This window comes from Triticum aestivum, chromosome 3D, assembly GCF_018294505.1.
Source record: "Triticum aestivum cultivar Chinese Spring chromosome 3D, IWGSC CS RefSeq v2.1, whole genome shotgun sequence".
Lineage (NCBI taxonomy): Eukaryota > Viridiplantae > Streptophyta > Magnoliopsida > Poales > Poaceae > Triticum > Triticum aestivum.
Window position 1 is genome coordinate 431084942 of NC_057802.1, and position 19937 is coordinate 431104878.

The 19937-nt window shown below is 48.4% G+C and overlaps 2 protein-coding genes across 3 annotated transcripts; one reads left to right on the top strand and one right to left on the bottom strand.

Annotated features, from left to right (window-relative positions):
* Positions 1–2778: 2778 nt before the first annotated feature.
* Positions 2779–5634, top strand: LOC123079400 (nodulation protein H). Its single transcript, XM_044502170.1, has 6 exons — positions 2779–3179; positions 3349–3596; positions 3691–3949; positions 4679–4858; positions 5043–5198; positions 5282–5634. The coding sequence occupies exons 1-6, from the start codon at positions 3111–3113 to the stop codon at positions 5441–5443; spliced, it is 1074 nt and encodes a 357-aa protein (XP_044358105.1). The 5' UTR covers positions 2779–3110; the 3' UTR covers positions 5444–5634.
* Positions 5635–6595: 961 nt separating this feature from the next.
* LOC123079399 (receptor-like serine/threonine-protein kinase SD1-8) lies at positions 6596–15065 on the bottom strand. Of its 2 annotated transcripts, none has more exons than XM_044502169.1 (8): positions 14145–15065; positions 13492–14047; positions 8485–8616; positions 8233–8405; positions 7711–7921; positions 7394–7631; positions 7159–7309; positions 6596–7075 (listed from the first exon to the last, which is right to left on the bottom strand). In XM_044502169.1, exons 1-8 carry the CDS (start codon positions 14886–14888, stop codon positions 6764–6766), a joined length of 2517 nt encoding a protein of 838 aa, XP_044358104.1. In that variant the 5' UTR covers positions 14889–15065; the 3' UTR covers positions 6596–6763. The 2 variants fall into 2 exon arrangements, with proteins under 2 accessions (XP_044358104.1, XP_044358103.1); XM_044502168.1 differs by having other exon boundaries at positions 7394–7634; positions 14145–15058.
* Positions 15066–19937: the final 4872 nt, after the last annotated feature.

The following is a 19937-nucleotide window of genomic DNA, read 5'->3' on the forward strand; positions in this document are numbered from 1 at the left end:
TACTCACATATCTTATGGGAGTGTTCAAACTACCCATGTCAGCCTGCGATGATCTAAGCAAGCTAATCTGGAACTTCTTTTGGGGTGAAGAGAACGGGAAGAGGAAGATGCATTGGTTGAGTTGGGATAAAATGACACGAACCAAGGCGCAGGGAGGCATGGGTTTCAGGGACATGCGGGTGTTCAATCAAGCTCTTCTGGCCCACCAAGCGTGGCGACTGATCAATTCCCCGGATAGTTTGTGTGCCCGCGTGCTCAAGGCACGATACTACCCTCAAGGCAATATTCTGGACACAGTGTTCGCGGGCCAGCCATCGTCGACTTGGTCTGCCATTGCTTATGGTCTTGAGCTACTCAAGGAAGGGATGATATGGAGGATAGGAAATGGAGCTTCGGTTCGGATATGGCGGGACAACTGGACCCCTCGTTCATCAACGCTTAAGCCACTTAGCCCCCGAGGCCGCTCTCGCCTAAACCGAGTCTCTAGTCTGCTGGATCAACACGGAGTGTGGGATGAATCAAAAATTCGAGCGACTTTTGCCCCGATTGATGTGGAGGCCATCTTGCGGATTAGAACATCGCCACGGCAGGAATCTGATTTCTTGGCATGGAATCCTGAAAAAAAGGTATCTTCACCGTGAGAAGTGCTTACAAGCTGGGTATGCGTCTCAAGGATCAGGCGATGAGCTGGGCATCTTCTAGCGCACAGCCGGACGGTCAGCGGCAAGTATGGAAGCAACTCTGGAATCTTCCTGTACCACCCAAGGTCCGGACGTTTGGCTGGCGTGCTATGTCAAATGCTCTTGCAACTGAAGTGAATAAGAAGTACCGAGACATGCGGGTGACTGGCTACTGTCAGATTTGCGGCCATGCAAAAGAGGATCTCCGACATGCCCTGTACTTCTGCCCGCATGTGTATGCCCTTTGGAATGCCATGCAGGAGGTGTGGTGCTTACCTTCACATGCAACTATGCAGCAGCTGCCACTGGACTGGATCCCTGAACTCGTCACCTCGCTGCCTGTGGATGAATGTGCGCGTGTCCTGATGGTGCTATGGCGCGCATGGCATGCCCGGAATGAGGTTACTCATGATAAGCCGCTGCCAACTATTGAAGGATCCCGTCGCTACCTGTGTAGTTACATGCGATCCCTGAAGTTGATCCAGACCGAGTCCGTTGAGAAAATTATTAAAGGACAAGGGATTATGGATGGACCTCCTCTGCCGGTGCAGCCAATGGTACAGCCGGATGAGCCAATTCCTTGGGCAAAACCACCAGTCGGGGTGGTCAAATTAAATGTGGATGGCTCCTTCATCCCCGCGACAGGGGCGGCGGGCGCCGGAATGATACTGAGAGACTGGATGGGCCAGATAATTTTCTCGTCTTGCCGCGTCCTCCATCACTGTAGTTCGGCCCTAGAAGCTGAGATGAGCGCATGTCTGGAAGGAATTAATCTGGCGATGCAGTGGAGTGCACATCAGTTTGTGGTGGAGTCTGATTCAGCGGAGCTCGTTGCTATGGTTAATAGTCCCAGCTGGGATGGCTCTGCTCTCTGCCAGCTTGTGGGTGAGATCAAGCATCGTATGGCTTCAGACCAGTGTACAAGCCTGAAAAAGATACCCCGAGCCCAGAACCATGCGAGCCACCTACTTGCAAAATTCGGCCGTGAAGAGAATCGTACTGTGGTATGGTTAGGAGCGGGTCCTGAATCTATTCAAGACCTCATCCTCAGGGATTGTAACATTTCTTATACTTAATTAATACAATCCCCTTTACCCCGCAAAAAAATAATAGATTGAAATGCTCTGTCGTGTCTTTATTGTTATTGTTATTATAAGACAAAATAAATAAAATCCACATAGTTTTCTCATCCGTGATGTTTTGCGGCCCATCTGCTACCGTGGACTATTCTTTTTTCTTGCTCCTTGCAACTGGCTGTGTCGGCGAGACGTCGGCGGGCGGACCGTATGTACGTAGCGGGAGAGAAAGAAAAAGGTCGGGAGGGCCAGGGTGCGGAGGAAAATAGGGTGGGGCGTGCGGCACACAGTCGACGACTCAACGCCCCGCCTTCCGACGGGGACGCGTTGGGGAACGGGGTGTATGGGCCGGACCCCGGTGACGCGTAGTTCAACGCGCCTCTGGTCTCCAGCGCCGAGTCGTCGGGATGAGGAGGACGAGGGACGGGCTGCTTTAGGTAGCATTCCTGCTCGTATTCGCAGCTTAGAGCATCTTCAGCCGTTGCCCCCCCCCCCCTCCAAGAGGCATAAAAATCGCCTCCTGGGGGCGAGCCGACAATATAATCAGCGCCGGGGGCGGTTGGGCATCCAGCCGTCGCCCTCAGGCGTCGATATTGGCCCACTTTCGGCGAATAAAGGGCCCATATGGGCGAGAATGGGCCCATATTCGGCGTGGTTCGTCGTGGCTCGGCGTTCAATTATCAACATTAATATTTTTTTTATCACATAGTTCATCACAGAAAATCAAATAGTTTAATAAAATAGTGCAATAATAAATAGTTTAATACAAATTATATAATTCAATAAATAATCAAATAGTTTAATAAAATAGTGCAATAATAAATAGTTTAATACAAATTATATAATTCAATAAATAAAAACTCATATTTCATGGGGGCAGACCACGGATAGGAGCTTTTCCCCTCTGCTCGGTTCGCTTCTCACCGGCCATGCATCCGATTCCCTTTCCTTCCCCGAGGGAGCGGCAACGGCCGACCCAAACGAACCCCGCGTTGGGGCGCGAGATTAGACAAAGCAAACCCGGACCATAAGCTATACCAGAACGAACATAACCCCAGAATGGACACGCACTGGGTGCTCGCTCTCGGCTCTCTCTTCCACCGGTGCGGTGCCTAACCCCTCCTCCTTTCTCTCCCCCAGATGCGAACACCCCGCCGCCTCCTCCTCATAACCCGCCGACCGCCGTGCCGCCTCTTCTCCCACCTTCTTCCGGCCCCTTCTCCCCTCCAGCCAAGCCCGATTTCTCTCTCTGGTTTCCGTTGGGCCGGAGAAACTCCGCCAAGATTGGGTGGGATTTTCCGCTTATTTTGGAGCCGGCGGTGTTGTCATGTTTGATTGATGCTACTATTATTCGATGGAGGGGGTAGGGAGAGAGCACGATAGCTCCGTGGCGCTGCCCGTGGAGGATTTCGTCGCCGCCAAGGTCAGACCAATCCAGTTCTTCCCCCTCCCCCAAATTTTTGTTACAGTATCTGTTTTTGTAGATTGCTGTCCGCATATGCCCAGACTGGAATCAGCTCATGTACACCTCGATTGATCGAGTTTATTTTACTTTTCCTCCCGTTTCCTGTCATTAACTCTTCCAAATGCAGGATACAACCATACTAAGCACAAAGCCTACAAGGAGATACCCCCTCGCGTCATGGGTTGCCATATTGGCCCTGGCCACCCTTGTGGGTGTATACATATTCTCCTTATCTCTCAAGCAAAATGGGATGCTGTTCGGGCTCAGGCAGACCAACATGATAGAGAAAGAAAGGGAGCAGCCTTGCCACCACCCCGGAGTTCCAGAGACCGAGACCCCTTACGTGCACTTCCCCACACCCAATACTTATAGTAGGTATGGAGGTAGATAGATACACTTGGGCATCTGATTTTACGTTTTAAGGCCGGTGAGTAACTTGCTCTTTTGTTTGTTTCTTTGTTTGTTATAGGAAAGAATGTGCGTGCACACCAGTTAGATTCTTTGCTATCTTGTCGATGCAGAGGTCGGGGAGTGGATGGTTTGAAACCTTGTTGAATAGCCACGAGAATATTAGCTCCAATGGGGAGATTTTCTCTGTCAAAGACAGGCGTAGCAATGTCACGGCCATCACACAAACACTGGATAAATTGTACAATCTGGACTGGGTCAGCAGTGCCGCTAAAAATGAGTGCACGGCTGCTGTGGGGTTGAAATGGATGCTCAATCAGGTAATCTTTTGCCATTAGTTGTTTACTGTTCTGTTAGTTACTCAATAAGGTGGAAAAAAAAAGTAAGACATGCTCATCAAATTAAATTTGAAGAACGTTATTTTGTCGCTGAATTATATGTTCTGTAAATAACTGCGTGACAATGACTTGCCTGCTGCCCTTAACCTTGGTACATTACCATGAAGAATGGTTGGTCAACTTTTGGAGCACTGCAGCACTATCTGATATTTGTGAAGTAACGATTAGTTGATGCACTGCCCCATGACCATTGCAAACTCTCTTTAGAACATATTCATAACATAAGAAGTCAGCTTGCCAGAAAGCGTTAACGGTAACATGATTTCATGGAAATAACCTGCGAAAATACCTTAACTATCATAATGATAGGGGCAGCCAAGTACTAAAACCTCTTTTTACTTCTCGCCATCGCAATACTTTCCCCCCATTTTTAATCTTGTATGTTTGAATTATCAGCCTTGTTTAGATTGTCTACCTATTAAATGTGTTCATTCCATAAAGGGGGCCACATTGATACGGTAATTTATCTCAATGCTCTCTTTGTACTTTGTCTTTGAGAAAATCTAAGATTTGTTGTAAATCGGTTTTTCCTTTGATTTGTTCGTAAGCAGTATTTTCTGTACTGTAATTATTTAATGTGGTGCATCTCTTCCAATAATCTTAGCCGGCCTGGTTTACTTGTTTTGATATGAATGTTTTGTGGAATTACAGGGTCTGATGAAACATCATCAAGAGATAGCTGAGTATTTCAACCGAAGGGGTGTGTCTTTAATTTTCCTTTTAAGAAGAAACCTTCTGCAGCGACATGTCTCTATATTGGCAAATGATTATGATAGAAATACGAAGCAACTAAATGGAACTCACAAAGCTCATGTGCATCACAGAGGCCAGGTTCACCTTTTCCCCCCTTGATCTTACAGCCCACAGTGTGATGAAATTTATTTTATGTCTGCAAATTTTGGTATCACAAATCAAGGATGACCCCCCTACATCTTAGCGCACCTTTAACTATATCTTCTGTGCTATTTTGGATGTGCCGCGGAATTAAAAAATTCTCCATTTTTCTTCTCTGCAGGCTGATGTTCTTGCTCAGTATAAGCCAACAATAGACACAAAATCGTTGATTGCTGAACTGAAGAGGTCTGATAAGTTGGCAGCTGATGGTTTAGTGGGTTTCAAGAAGATCCGGAGTATTGTTCTGTACTATGAGGATGTGGTCAGCAATCACACTGTGAGCCCTCTTGCATTATATTCATGTTTGGGAATTAATCAACATTTATTTCTCTCGATAACATCTATTTTGCTTTCTTTCAGAAGCTCACAGATGTGCTGGATTTTCTGAAATTGCCAAATATGAAGCTATCCAGTCGGCATGTGAAAATCCATACTAAACGGTTGCGTGATCATATTGATAATTGGACTGATGTTTCTAATACTTTGAATGGGACTCAATACCAGAGCTTCTTGAATGGTTGAAGATGACCAAATTAGCTAGGTGTAAATAATGTTGTAGTGAGTTTCATTCTTTTGACCCCTTCTTTCTCCCCTGCCATAGCTAGCAGAGTAAGCCAAAGTTGGCACTTGTGTCCATCATGTGCTAATCCAAAGGGCTCATTTGGTTTCCATTTGACGTCCTAACATATATATAAATTAGCTGATTAAATTAATAGCTTACCATACAAAGTTTTTAAATTCAGATAGAAGGCTTTTTTGCCCAGTTTAAGCTTTTAGTCTCCAGGACACGGATCGCAAAGTAGAGCAAGGGGATACCCTATTACATCAGAGCATACAAAGTTATGATCTTCTTACACCAAAACCTCTTCCCTTAGATCAGAATATATAAGTGGTTGATGATTACATTATGTTTGGGTATCACTTCACTGTTCCTGATTATTGTATGACGATGTTTGGGTAGCTGTAGATTTTGATGGCTGTAACTGATAAATGGGTAAACATAGTCCAATAAGACATGACCTGTTGATGATCTAAGGTAGTTAATTTATTATGGGATATTAGATGTTCATGATTTCAGGACATAAGATGGGAAAATATACGATTATGATTTCCAAGTACAAATACTTAAGTACTGTTCAAAGTTATTTGAGTGCTCAATTTTGTGTCAGAACTTGATATACTGCAAGGACTATTAATCCGACATTGCACAGGTGCTGCTGCCTAATTTTGCTTTAGTTGTGATTTGTTTGCGAAATTAGAATAGGATATAGAAAATCTATTTAAATCTATCTAATATACTTAATTTGTTCCCTAATTTCATTCAAGAGATCCTGAGGAAAATAATTGGGTTCCCACCGAGCTGAAACAATATGCTGATGGCTAGAAAAAACACTCGTCTCTTTTATTCTAAAAATAAAGTAAAGATAAGAAAAATATCCTTAGGAATTGAGAGTTTGAGACATGGAATATTAATGGTGTGAGGTGCTTTGAAATATATTGCCTTGTAGCACAACCTTTTTATTTTCTGTTACTTTCATTTCATTGATGTTCACTACAATTTAAAATAACTGCTGTGCGGACGTAATCTTCATTCTGATTTGTGACTTCAAAATAGTACCAGATAACCGAACTTTCCTACTTTCTGTTGTTACTTGTCAACAATGACCACCACAGTTTAAAATGACTGCTGAGCTGAAGCAATCTTCATTCTAGTATGTGATATTATTCGAAACAACATTAGTCCCTTTTGCCCAGATGCACAAACGATAAGAAAATAGTAATGTACTAATCCTCATTCTATAATACAGAACCCCTGGTAAGTTCAATAAGCAGCTTAGCTTCCTATCGACCTTCAATTATGGTAACAGTCGCACTGCCGAATATGCTGCTGTCTGGTTTGCTTGATGACGTCTCTGTTTCCATTTGAATTCTTCTAGCTGCAAAACCAGGCTGCTTAGGAGTTGGCAATGTGGCAGTATCTGTAGCAGCTAACATCATAAGCACTTGAGACATCAATGGACGATCATCTGGGTTCTCTTGCACACACAGGAGTCCCACTCTGGTGCATTTGAGTACTTGATCTGAGTTGAACGAGCCATTCATGGTTTCATCTGCTAATTCTACGCCTTTCCCTTCGTTCCATAAGCTCCATGCCTGCATAATGAAAAATCTGTCGAAGTTATCTTGAAATTTAACTGAGAAACACAACTTGTATGTGTGGATGACTATGTTCTTACATGTCCTAGAAGATTTAGGTGATTTGAGTAGGAATACACCCCTCTGTTTCTTCTACCACTTATTATTTCCAGCAGTAATACTCCGAAACTAAATACATCTGATTTGACTGAGAAGACTCCATCCATTGCATATTCTGGAGCCATGTAGCCACTACAGAATAGCCACATCAATGTGTTAATATTGGGAACCTCATTTGTATAATCAAAAGATTGTTTTCCCTGTTATCATACTTACTATGTGCCAACGACTTTACATGTATTGATTTCTGTCTCTTCACTGCCAAACATTCTTGCCATGCCGAAGTCAGAAATTTTGGGGGTCATCTCCTTGTCTAGAAGAACATTACTTGCCTTCATGTCTCTATGGATGATTCTGTATCTTGAGTCCTGGTGGAGATACAGTAATCCTCGAGCAATGCCTTCTATGATCGAGTATCGCACCTGCCAATCTAGTTGTATACTGTTGGATTTTTCTGCTGATATATGCAAACACATGTTGGTAATTTTGTCAGCCAATAGTTGAGGTCAGAAAGTGAAAGGTTGAGAGGTTACCAAATAGGAAGTAGTCAAGGCTCTTATTTTCCATGTATTCATAGATAAGTAGCCTTTCTTGTCCACTAATGCTATAGCCAAGAAGCCGGACGAGGTTCCGGTGCTGGAGTTTAGCTATTAACATAACCTCATTCTTGAACTCATCGAGACCCTGTACGGATGTCTTTGAAAGTGTCTTAACAGCTATTTCCTGTCCATCCTCAAGCTTACCCTGTAATTTTGAAGGAGATACTTTCAAACTTCAGCAGATCAGGGTTTACAAATGGCCATAGTTGTTTGTTTATTTGAAATAATTATGTTTCCTGTGATAACCTTGATATAAAACCTACTACCTCTGTACCAAATGTAAGACGTTTTTGCAGTTTAATTTGAACTACAAAAACGTTCTAAATTTGTTTACAGAGGGAGCAATAGTTATATCAGTTGGAACCATGTTCTTCCATTCGAATTAAAGCGTTCTTGATGCTACTCATTGTTTCATTCATATGCATATTGTATAGATTTGCCATCTGAAGTGCTAACCTTATATACTGGTCCAAAGCCACCCTCGCCGAGTTTGTTATCGATGGAGAAACCATCAGTGGCAGCTGCAATTGTCCCCAGATCAAATATCGGCAGTTCCAAGTCATCATTGTGACTACTTCCATCATACTGGCGGGGAGTGCTGCGTGAACCGCCGCTCCATTTACTCGATCCTAGAGACATAAGAATCAGAATAACATTCAGAAACGTCAAGTATTAGGGCAGTTGGAAGTCTACTGGATCTGATGCTACCTGTTTTTCTTGCTTTCTTCTTCCCTCTTGTCCAGAAGAAAACACCAGCGAGTGCTAAAAGGAATGCCAGCGCGGAGACGCTGGCGACAACTGCGACTATTACGTGTTTCTTCTTGGATTTACTTGTTATACCTGTGTGGTAAACCATAAACGGTTAGTTTGGGGATGCATATGTCTTAAGACACATTCATCTGGAATTCTGGAGGAGCATATGCTTTTATGAGTATCCCAAGATGTCACATGATGCTCTTCAGTTAAAATGTCGCATGTCCTGCTTCAAGAGCTGAGACTTGAGTACGCGCTTCAAATCCCCCCTAAGAACTCTGATGCTACGCATCGGATCAGTTTGCGGTTGCAAATGAATGAAGCAAAGTGATGCCTGACCGGGCTGCTGCTGCTGCTGCTTTTGAAGATTTGGTTGTCTAGCTTACTAGTGTAGTAATTGAATCCTAAAGCTGGGTGGTGCTGTGCGACCAAGCCCGACCACGTTTTGTGGTTTGTGGTTGTGGAGGGCCCCGTCCTACCAAAAACGCTGCTGCGCTGGCTGATTTGATTAACCTGTCTCACGGAAGCTGGGCGTCGGACACCTTAATGGTGATGTGATCTCCAACAGATTTGCTGTGGCTGCCATTGTAATCATGTGTTCCAAGTTTCTACCGTAAGGGCAAGCGTTTAATTACGTTCTAGTTTTGTTGCTTCTTGACTGCCAACCAAATCTACGGCACGGTGCGGTCCATGCTAAGGAAGGTATAAGCAGTAGGGAGTGGAGGTTCTTTTCTTAGAGGGAGAAGAGATTGCATAATCCTGTCCGTCTTTCAACTGGCAAGCAGCATCTTATCACTAGAGCTTTATCCTACTTGGCGAAATTTCACCCACCAACAACAGGTACAATTCCAGCCACGTTCCACGTGCCTCTCGTGGCCTACAGAGGCCATGCAAACATTGGTCCTTCCCTAGTGTGGTGTAGTAGTACCACACGTCCAAATCAATCGGACAAGCCCCACACGGCCACATCACAAAAGAGCATTTGATTCCTTTGGGAAAAAGAGGAAATCCCGTCGCATCGCATGCTGCCCGTCTTCTTCGACCTTTCGACTGTGGCATCAAACAAAGAAGATACACGTTGAGGCTCGACGGAGACCTCACAGACCAGGTGTGATTCTCGCCGCAGCCGGCCGACCTTGACGGTTGACGCCCTCCTGACCTGAGAAGCCGATCGACCAACGTCGCCATGTTTACGGGGGTCAAACCACCCGAGTGGCCGAATCCCCAATTCCCCGTCGATTTTGCCGTCCCAATCGGGGAAATTCGAAGCGATTTGCAAGGGCGCAGTAGATGCCTTTGCGAGAGCGATGGCCACCAATCATCTTGCCAAGCATGCAAGCATTCACATGCGATGCCGCCTCTGACCGAAGAGAAATGGATCAACCTGTCGACAAACTGAACATATGCTACGTAGGAGTATACTGGAAGCTTGTGAAACGAGAATGCAAGTGAGCGGTCGATGATGTTGTGCGTGTCACGAGGGTGCGTACGTCCCTACGTTCCACTGAAATTTCTGACCTTGTGTCAGGTGAGATGCACGGTGGAGTCGTGGAGCCTCTTATTTCGGTGCGGCGCCTGTTCCACCGTACTAGCTTGCATAATTGAGCTTTTTGCCGCGCTGTGCAGATCAAAGCTTGCGCCTTTTTCGGATGCATGAATGGCCCTGCTTTCGGGATTAAAAGCTCTCGGGACCAATTCATGGAGCGATGGCTGGCTGTGGTCTGGTCCCTGTCCAACTTAAGCACCTCCTTTTTTGTTTCCTTTTTCTCGCAAGATCGGCCTCATGATAGAGAGAAATGCAAGGGAAAGGACGGGCTACACAGAACAAAATGCAACAGTGGCTCTCGCCATCTAACATGATCCCCTAACAGAAATGAGCGAAGCCCCATCTGTTTTTTCGCAACAGCCATATGTAAATTGCTTGAATTTGCAACTCGGGTAAGCGGGGTTGGGAAGAAGACGACGCGCAGCCCCAAGGCCGAAGATGGCGTCCCCCATGGCGAGTCTGGCGAGGTGCAGTGATGTCGAGGAGGCCTTGGACGGGAGCAACCCGAAGCCGGCAACGACGCAGATACAGGGGGTTCGAGGGTTGACTGGTTCAGATGGGTGTATGGGCTCGCTGGAGAAATCTGGTGTCCGGGGAGGTTCAAAGGGGTGGCTGGGGAATGCGGCAGCACGACGGTGGGGGAGGCCAGGGGAGGTCACGAGGCGCACACGGCAGCAGCAGACGGCCCATCCGACGCTGGATTGGGCGGACCGAAAAAGGAGAGGTCGGGAGGTTGAGGTAAGAAGATCAGTTGTTCGATTTCGATCCGAGATGGCTCAAAAATCGACTAGCCCCAAACCTATTTTTGGGCTACTTGTAAATAACCAGCTCCTTTTTTGGTCTCTGTGCAATACACTCGGGCTGGTCTTGTGGCGCCGCCTTGGCTCCTCGTATTCTTTCGGTGAACTCGCTGCCGTGACATGAGCCTTTGAGGCGCAATGTACTTTGTCGGCGGCGACTCTTGGACAACGCCTTCGTTGGGTCCGACTAGTTTCTGCCGACCACTTGCCATTACTTGGCGCTTGGGTGCAGGGTACGTTGATCCAGTTCGGCCCCATGGTTTGGTCGTGCTTCCGGTTCTCCCGGCTTTGGTTGTGGTGTGGTTTTTTGTGTTATGTGTTCTATGAGATGGGCTAGGCGTGTTTAGTTTGATGTGTGTTGGAGGGCTCAGCATCCCTTGTTCTGCTTAGCCCACACTTAGTGTGGTGCCTCCTTTCTTATCTGTATGATTGTTCTCTCTTACCCATCAATGAAAATATGCAATCCCTGCGTATTTGTGATAAAAGATGCTTCAATTTGATGGTTGAAGTATTTTTTTAGGCAACACTGTAATATGTCAAATATACATTTTTATGGGGCTGACACATCTAGATGTGCACTATACATCTAAGTAACTCAATGAAGCATATAAATAAAGAAAAAGAAAATATATACCCACACGAATCTTCATGTAAGATCAATGACATAGAATCTACACTAGTAGAAAACAGGCTTTGGTTCGGCCAGAAAAGAGCATTAATCCCGGTTGCATTACGAACCGGGACTAATATGAGCATTAGTCCCGGTTCGAGCGGCTAGGGCACCGTACAGGCATTAGTCCCGGTTCAAATGGGACCTTTAGTCCCGGTTGGTGCCACGAATCGGGACTAAAGGGTACGATGCCCATTAGTACCGGTTCGTGGCATCAACCGGTACTAAAGGTTAGACCTTTAGTCCCGGTTCGAGCCACCAACCGGTACTAATGGGGTTTGAGGCATTAGTACCGGTTCATGGCACGAACCGGTACTAAAGGTCCCATTTTCAAACTCTAACACCCCCCTTGGATCGCCTTTTCAGTTTTGCAAAAAGGAAAAGAAAATGATAAAAACTTCAAAAATTAAAATCCTTCCAGATGTAGTTATGTTACTACATGTACTAGTTAGGAAAATTTAAAAATTTAAATTTGGACATGTTTTGCAAAAAGTGTAGGGAAAATGTAAAACGGCTATAACTTTTGCATACGATGTCAGAAAAAACGTATAATATATAAAAAAATTCAGCACGAAAATCCGCATCCGATTTTGACCGCCTACGGCCTGTTTGCAAATTTCTAGAATCCTCAAATTCTAAAAGGAAAAAAAGTTATGCTCAAATTTCTATTTTTTTTTGTTAAATCTGGTCAAACTATGGTCAAACTACTTATTCAAGAAGTATTAGTGTTACTAAATAATTACTCAAGAATATTAGTGTTACTAAATAATTATTTCAGTTTTTTTGAATTTTGGTCAAATCTGGTCATACTGTGGTCAAACTAATTATTCAAGAAATATTAGTGTTACTAAATAATTATTTCAGTTTTTTTGAATTTTGGTCAAATCTGGTCAAACTGTGGTCAAACTATGGTCAAACTACTTATTCAAGAAATATTAGTGTTACTAAATAATTATTGTTTTTTAGAAATAGTTTCAAACTCAAACAGTGAAATGTATGACTTCATGCTCAAGCTAAATTCCTGAGGGTTAATAGGATTGACATCTTACTATTGTCAGGAAAACAACAAATGCAGACTTGGAAACGATGGAGAATAGAACCCGGAAGTTAAGTGTGCTCAGGCTGGAGTAGTGAGAGGATGGATGACCGTTCGGGAAGTTAGATGATTTGGAATGATGAGGGGTGATTAGAGATTAGAGGTTAAATTGAGTAGTGATGAGGGGTGATTAGAGATTAGAGGTTAAAATAATTCAGAAATTTGAAAATAAAAAAAAGTAAAAAAATTCAAAAAATTTCCTTTAGTACCAGTTGGTGTTACCAACCGGGACTAAAGGTGGACCTCCAGGCAGCGGCCACGTGGAACCGGGACTAAAGGGGGAGGCTTTAGTAACGACCTTTAGTCCCGGTTTCAGAACCGGGACTAAAGGCCCTTATGAACTGGGACTAAAGGCCCTTTTTCTACTAGTGCTAGATGTACAATATTTTATGACACATCTATATGTGCTTTAGCAAAGCTATTTTTTTATATACCAAGGTCATAGTGTTGGTATCTGAAAATACAGTTATTTTAAAGCATATCTAGATATGCTCTACGTGTTGCACATCTAAGTCTTATGTCATTGATTCTACACTAAGATTCGTGCAAGCATTTTCTTTGTCTTTTTTCTTTGTTCCTTCTAGTTTGGTTGAGCCACTTAGATGTGCAATAATTAGGGCATATATAGACCCCTGGAAATATACTGAGGTCAATTTTTAGATACCAACACAATGTTTTGTTTTGGGCGAACACTATGTAATGCGAATGTGGTGAAATGTGCTCTAACCCGTACGCACGCACGTACGAATGTTTTTCTTATTGGAATACTACTTACTAAGTTAGGATACAAGATACGTACGTATATGGAGGAACGCGGCGTATGTATTGTAGAATGCAGAGTATGGCGTACCGAGATCGGCGGCGGCGAGGCGGACGAAGAGTTCCTGGCCGAAGTCCGGGTAGACGCGCAGGTCGGTGAGGCCCGAGCTCCACATGACGCAGCCGGAGCCGTCGGCGCGGCGGTCGGCGCTGACGTTGCCGCTGGCGTAGGCGGTGCAGGAGCAGTTCCGGAGGCACGCCTGCCGGCATTGCTCCAGGCTGAGGCTCATGTCCACCACGCTCCGCACCGTGTCGGGCACCTTGGCGTGCCTCAGCGTGACGAACCCGTCGGTGCCGTTCCGGCAGTCGAGCGGCGTCGCCCGCACGCAGCCGTCCCGGCCGTCCCGCAGCGCCCAGGCGGCCGGCGACCTGGGGACGAAGCCGCGCAGGCAGGAGCAGACGGGCATGTTGTTGGTGTCGCAGACGCCGTTGGGCCCGCACGGCGACACCGCGTCGCACTGGTCCTTGGGCGCGTACCAGTAGAGGTTCCACGTCCCCGCCGCCTCCACCCACGTCGACCGCTGCAGCAGCCCGTTGTTCCCCGTGGTGTTCAGCCCCAGCCTCGATATGATCGACTCGTTGTGCACCTTGATAATTACCGGGCACGTAGTACAAGCCGTCAGGTGAGCAGTGAGAAGTGTACGTGTATAGTGCGTGTGCGTGCATGAGCGATGGGTTTCTTACGTGGAAGCTGTATGTGACCTCCTGGACGTTGTTGATGAAGCTGAAGGTGAAGTCGGAGTAGGTGACGGTGTCCGGCACGCCGGTGAACTGGACGCCGTCCCAGGGGCCGGAGCGCCAGACCAGGTCGTCGCCGTTCCAGATGAACACCTGGGGGTCGCCGGAGGTGACCATGGCCATGACCACGGGCCCCGGCGAGGGGTCCGACGGGCTCTTCCACGCCGTCAGCGTCCGGTTCCGCCCCTTCACGAGGTCGACCCCCAGCTTCATGTCCGGGAGCAGCGTGTCGGTCGGGTAGTCGAACCCCTCCCACGCCACGCCGCCGCCCGCGTCCGCGAGCACCAGGTTGCCGTTGTCCAGGATCCGCGCCGCGGGGCTCGCCAGCGCGGCCGCCGGCTTGACCGACCACACGATGGTCGAGTTGCCCGTGGCAATGGCGAGCGTGCCGGTGGCGGACACGGAGAGCGTGGCGCCGGGGTTGTCCGCGACGGCGCCGGGGATGGGGTGCTCGCGGTTGGCGACCCAGACCACCGTGCGGACGGAGACCTTGCCGTACCAGACGCCGACGTAGGTGCTGTTGGCGCCCGGCGGGGTGAAGAAGCCGAGCACGAACTTGCCGTCGGGGACCGAGAGCAGCGTCTGGTTCGCGGCGAGCGGGCGGCCCGGCGTGACGGCGTCCCTGGCATGGCATGCCGTGGACGCGAGTAGCAGGGGGAGGAGGAGGAGGTAACAAGCAAACGAGGCCATGGCTCGATCTGAAGGAGCGGTGCCACCACGTCACTGTGGATTGTGTCACGCTCACGCGCGCTGGCGTTCGGGACGGTAGCTGCAGGATAGGGCGTTGGTGGAGGATTGCTGCATGTCGTCGTGGAGTGGAGAGTGGCTGCTCACTGCGAACCTGGACAGGAACTCTCCCTTTTAGTAGAGAACGCTGGAGCTCCAGAATCTCCGATTTCTGCAACGGAATTCAGTACAAATTGGGTAAACTAGATGGGCCGTGCAAGGACGCGTGGGTGCGTTCGTTAGCACAAAGTTGGGCACCCCGAAATACGGCGTATACGGTGGGAAACCCATGCACATACATACGAAACGAAAGTGGATACGATAAGTGAACCCCTTTATACGTTTAGTGGGGGTTATACTGAAACGGGACTCTGGAAAGTATTCATAGGATAGATCGGCTAGGTCTAGTGGACCGAGACATAACCGATTCTAGGTCGACATGCAAAATGTCATACATTTTTCTTGAAAAAAGCAAAATGCCATACATTTATCTTTTGATAATTAATCAATTCATACGCATAGTGAGAACATGTTTTTTTTTTCGCGGGTACATAGTGAGAACATGTTGACAGTAACATGATAAGAAAATTTGAAAGTTTAACTATCATTATCAACGCGGGCGATCAATCACGACCAACGGTGACGACCATGGGCTCCAAGTCCATCTGACAACAGCACCTCTCTTCGGTGAAGCAGTGGGGATTTTTTGTGAAACCAGTTTGAGCACACAGAGGCACGCACTTGTCGCGCGTGCATGGTACTCCCTCTGTCCCCTTCTGCTGGAGTTTAAGGGCATCCCCTTCTGCTATTCTTTGGATGTTTGATCTTCTTGATAATGTGTTCAAGGGCATCCCCTTCTGCTGGAGTTTATATAGAGGAGATAAGCACTCACACGGATTGAATTTAAGCCTGCCTGCATTTATGGTGGTACTTAATTACCTTGTAATTTTAGGCTGGAGTTAATGCATTAATCTTTTTCAATATAAAAAAGGCGATATTTGGTTAATGCAATACTAAATGGATAACTATCACCTCCTTTGGGCAATCACAGCATATCGGTTACTATATGTCTCTCCATCCATACACCGCTCAGTTTATGATGGTACACCCCCTATATGTCCGAACGGGATGAGTTCAAGAAACTTTTGGGCCTCCAAAGCGGTCGGACATATTTGGCAAGACCAGTTTGAACATTCGAAATCCCCCACTCCAGCCTCAAATCAGGAGGTGGTCTAGGCCTCTAGGGAAGTCCAGACGGCAACCGCGTCGATGTCCGACATCCCGATGCCACCCGAAAACCCCTTCCGGCTTCCTTTTTTCTTTTCACAATTTGCCACACGCTTCCCGTGTCCGACCCCGCCCTCTCCACCGCAAACGCTCCGAGGGCTAGGGAGAAGGCTAAGGAGGCGAGGGTTGCCAGTATGGTCGTCTGAGTCGTAGCACTTTCTCCACAGCAGACTGCCATGCCGGTGTCGCCAAGTTAGTAAAGATGGTGAAGGCAGCGAGGCAAGAGATGGCCGTTATCCGCTGGCCAGATGACAGTATTCCCATAAGCATCTTTGCCCTCTCGGATAAGTTGAAGCAGGGTCCGATTCATGTCAACCGGTGTAGACAATCGGACGTACGTGTGGGAGAACGGATGGTGTTGGCGGTGCTGAAGGCACATCATCAGAAAGTCAACCTCATGGCCATCGTCAAGGCAGCGCCGGCTGGTCCAGATGGTTCCTCGATCCATCCACAGATTGTCTCCATCGACGTCCTTGCTTACACCTTCAAGGTCGACAAGTATTTCTCCATAACCGAAATAATAGAGTGATTAAATGTAGCATGTAATGTTCTTGGGATGCCGAGTAGGAAACTTTCTAAATTTTTCGCAAGTTTAAATGTGTCGGTTCAAAATTTTCCCCATTTGGGAGACCGTCTATGATCATTTGATACTCGACCAGGGCATTTCACTTATCCCTCTCAGGTGAAGAATATTTGGTTGTCAGAAAAAGGAAAACTAATCTTGTTTACACTTTTTTTTATCAGGAGGCAGCTAACAATATTATCCAGGTTCCAATAATTCAATCTGAAGGGAAATATATTCTATGCTGGAAACTGCATCACTCAGAAAAATGCTCATCAGAATATGCTTACAAAGCTAAATTACAGGACATGCAAGAAGAGGGTGAACCACTAGCCAGGACACGTACCCGAGAAGATTCTAAAGCTAGGATGGAAAGAGAAACAAATGGTGCCTCGAGTACAATTATTTGCATGGAGGCTGTTCAGGAGGGCGATTCCAGGTTAAACGGGCAGGTAGATTCTCCTCCCAAATCAAATATTTATGTGGAGACCCAATAAAAACATACTCTTGGATTACATGGTGCAAAGTTTACACCGATGCTGCATGGACTAACAGCTTCAACAAATCCAATGTAGCTCCAAACAAAACAGGAATAGGAATTCACATTCAGACTCAAGATGACGAAGAAGGAACGGGCATCTTCATAGCAGCAGTTGGCCCTAATGCCAATCCTACACTTCAGCCAGAAGCCATAGCCTTCCAGGTTGCAGCAGAAATAGTGGCCAACATCCAAGCACTAAGATCACTTTCCTGGTGGACAACTTGACACTAACTCAGGCAACAACGTCAAAGAACATTCTCCATTCTCCTGGACACTGGGATATTAGAAGCCAGCCGCAAGCACAATTCTTTCTCACCGCAGGGCACCTTCATACACAGATAGGATTCTCAATGTTAAAGACCACAAATATGCTGCTCTTATCAAAGATATAGTAGACTAGCAGGCAAAGGCGCGGCGATGATAACCCACTAGTATAGGGGACCGCAATAGTTTTCGAGGGTAGAGTATTCAATCGAAATTTATTGATTCGACACAAGGGAAGCGAAAGAATATTTGCAAGTATTAGCAGTTGAGTTGTCAATTCAACTACACCCGGAGACTAAATATCTGCAGCAGAGTGATCAGTAGCACAGTAATATGATGAAAGAAGTATACATAACACCCTAAAGTATCACATTTTGGCCATATCACCCCCTCACCTCTAAAACCAGATGCTTAATCCCCTGAAGTTTTCGAAACTAGACAAAACACCCCTCAGCCCAATTAAAGTGGTTTATGTAGGCGATATTATCTACCTGGCACTGGGATAGTCAAAAGACCAGTCAATGTTATGTTGGTCTGAGGTAGATCTCATGGCCGCCTACTCAGAAGATGTCTGACGCGGTTGCCGTGCCGCTTCGCCGAGCTCTGATGGGCGAACATCGTCTGTTCCTCACGTGCTACCGTTGATGTCCGCCTCCGCCATCGCGTTCTCCCTCCACTCCCTTCTCTTCCTCGGAAGTGGCATGCGCAGCGAAATAGCAGACGCTGCGAAGGTGAATTGCTCCCCCCGCTCTAGGGTTCCTCCCTCCCGCCCCCCGCTGCCGCCGGCCTCCCTAGGCCCCGCCGCCGCCGCCGACCGCCGGCCGGCCCCCTCCCCCCTCTCCCTTCCCCCGGATCCGCTCCGTGCCGCCTCCCCGGGAGATGGCCGGGGCGGCGCGAGCCCCGCCCCCCCTTTGGCCGTCCCCATCTCCCCTTTCCTCCCTGCCGCCGCCGACGGGCGCCCCCGGCGCTGGCCGGGTGGTGTTGGCGGCGGCGGGGGCCGGCCTGTCCCCGCCCGCGTGGCTCCCTGCCCGGGGCATGGGGACGGCGGCGGTGCTCCTCGGCTTGATGACGGTCCGGCGGCTCGCGCGGTGGTGGTGCGGCCCCTTGGCAGCGCGATGGCGTGGTGGCGCAGGTTGGCCGGTGGCGCGCCCCCGACCCAGATCTGGGCCCGTGGGCCCCATCTGGGTCCTAGCGGGCCGGCCCCGGCGTGGCTTCGTCATCGTCTGTGTGGTGAGGTGGTGGAGCAGCTCGGACGGGGGGCAGCGATACCGACGGCGTGCCAGCTGCGGCGCGGAGGCGGGAGCTGTCCGGGCCTCTGAGGGCCCGGCCGGGCCCGTGGGTCCACGGGCCCGGTAAGCTCCTGCTTTGCCGTCCGGTCGGCTACCGTCGTGGACGGTGGAGGTGGGGCCCTCCAGTATGCTGACGGTGTTGTTGCCCTAGTCCCGGCTCCCCTTCTTCGTTGTGCAGGCCATCTTCGCGGCGCCGTGGTGAGACAGGGTGGGAAGCTTCATGTCCGTGTTGGCGAAGGGTGGTGGTCGGTTTGGTGGCGAGCTCCGGAGTGCCAGAGGTGGAGGATGGGATCGGGAGAAATCCCTGTTGGCTTGGCCGACACCAACGCGGTGGCGCCTGAGGGTACCACCGGACCTTCCTGAAGGCCGTCAGGGCTACCCTTCCCCTCCCCTCACCGCGTACCGGGGGAAACCCTTGGCAGCAGCGTCGTCATCGTTGCGTCCCTTCTTGGAGGTGTTGATTGGTACCGGCGCTTCAGAGTCTCGGAGCTTGGGGGACGATTTCCGGTGGACGCAGCTGTAGCGAGGCTTCGTCATTTTTGTCGATCCACCGTTATCGGCATTTGTTTCTTTTCTCTTTCTCTTTCTCTTTCTTTTCTTTTGGGCGTGTTTGTGCTGCTTCCATCCCAGCACCTATCGTTGGTTGTATCGGATGGTTGCTTTGTAATACAAAGCGGGGGGAAACCCTTTTTCTTAAGTGGCATGCGCAGCCGTGGGCACGACACAGGCCGTCGTGGAGTTGTACGGCTCAGCACCCAAGAGCCGGCCTCGATAGTCCCACCAACAGAGGACGCACCCTCGCGGAGCTTCGACGGGTGGCTCGCGGCGATGCCGGCCACCTCCTAGCCGGTGAGGGGGCTGCTGTCCGCGTGGGGGGCGACCGACGAGCATGGGGGGCCTGCGCTTGGAGAACTCGTTGATGGAGGTAGAAATTAGCGCGTGGCCTGGGGCGGGGTGCACGGCGGTGACCTTGAGCCGCTCCGAACCCAGGTCCAGCTGCGGGGCGAGGCCGAGAGCAGCAGTGCCGGTGGAACACACACCCGTATCTATCAAAATCATGTCCCCGTGTT

Excerpts from the sequence above, each read along its gene's own strand:
- LOC123079399 (XM_044502168.1), bottom strand. The coding sequence starts at position 14,888 with ATGGCCTCGTTTGCTTGTTACCTCCTCCTCCTCCCCCTGCTACTCGCG. Across the intron at positions 8,406-8,484 it reads GAAGAAAGCAAGAAAAACAG|GATCGAGTAAATGGAGCGGC; the intron begins GTAGCATCAGAT and ends TTATGTCTCTAG. Across the intron at positions 7,922-8,232 it reads GCTTTGGACCAGTATATAAG|GGTAAGCTTGAGGATGGACA; the intron begins GTTAGCACTTCA and ends TCAAAATTACAG.
- LOC123079400 (XM_044502170.1), top strand. The coding sequence starts at position 3,111 with ATGGAGGGGGTAGGGAGAGAGCACGATAGCTCCGTGGCGCTGCCCGTG. Across the intron at positions 3,597-3,690 it reads ACACCCAATACTTATAGTAG|GAAAGAATGTGCGTGCACAC; the intron begins GTATGGAGGTAG and ends TGTTTGTTATAG. Across the intron at positions 4,859-5,042 it reads ATGTGCATCACAGAGGCCAG|GCTGATGTTCTTGCTCAGTA; the intron begins GTTCACCTTTTC and ends TCTTCTCTGCAG.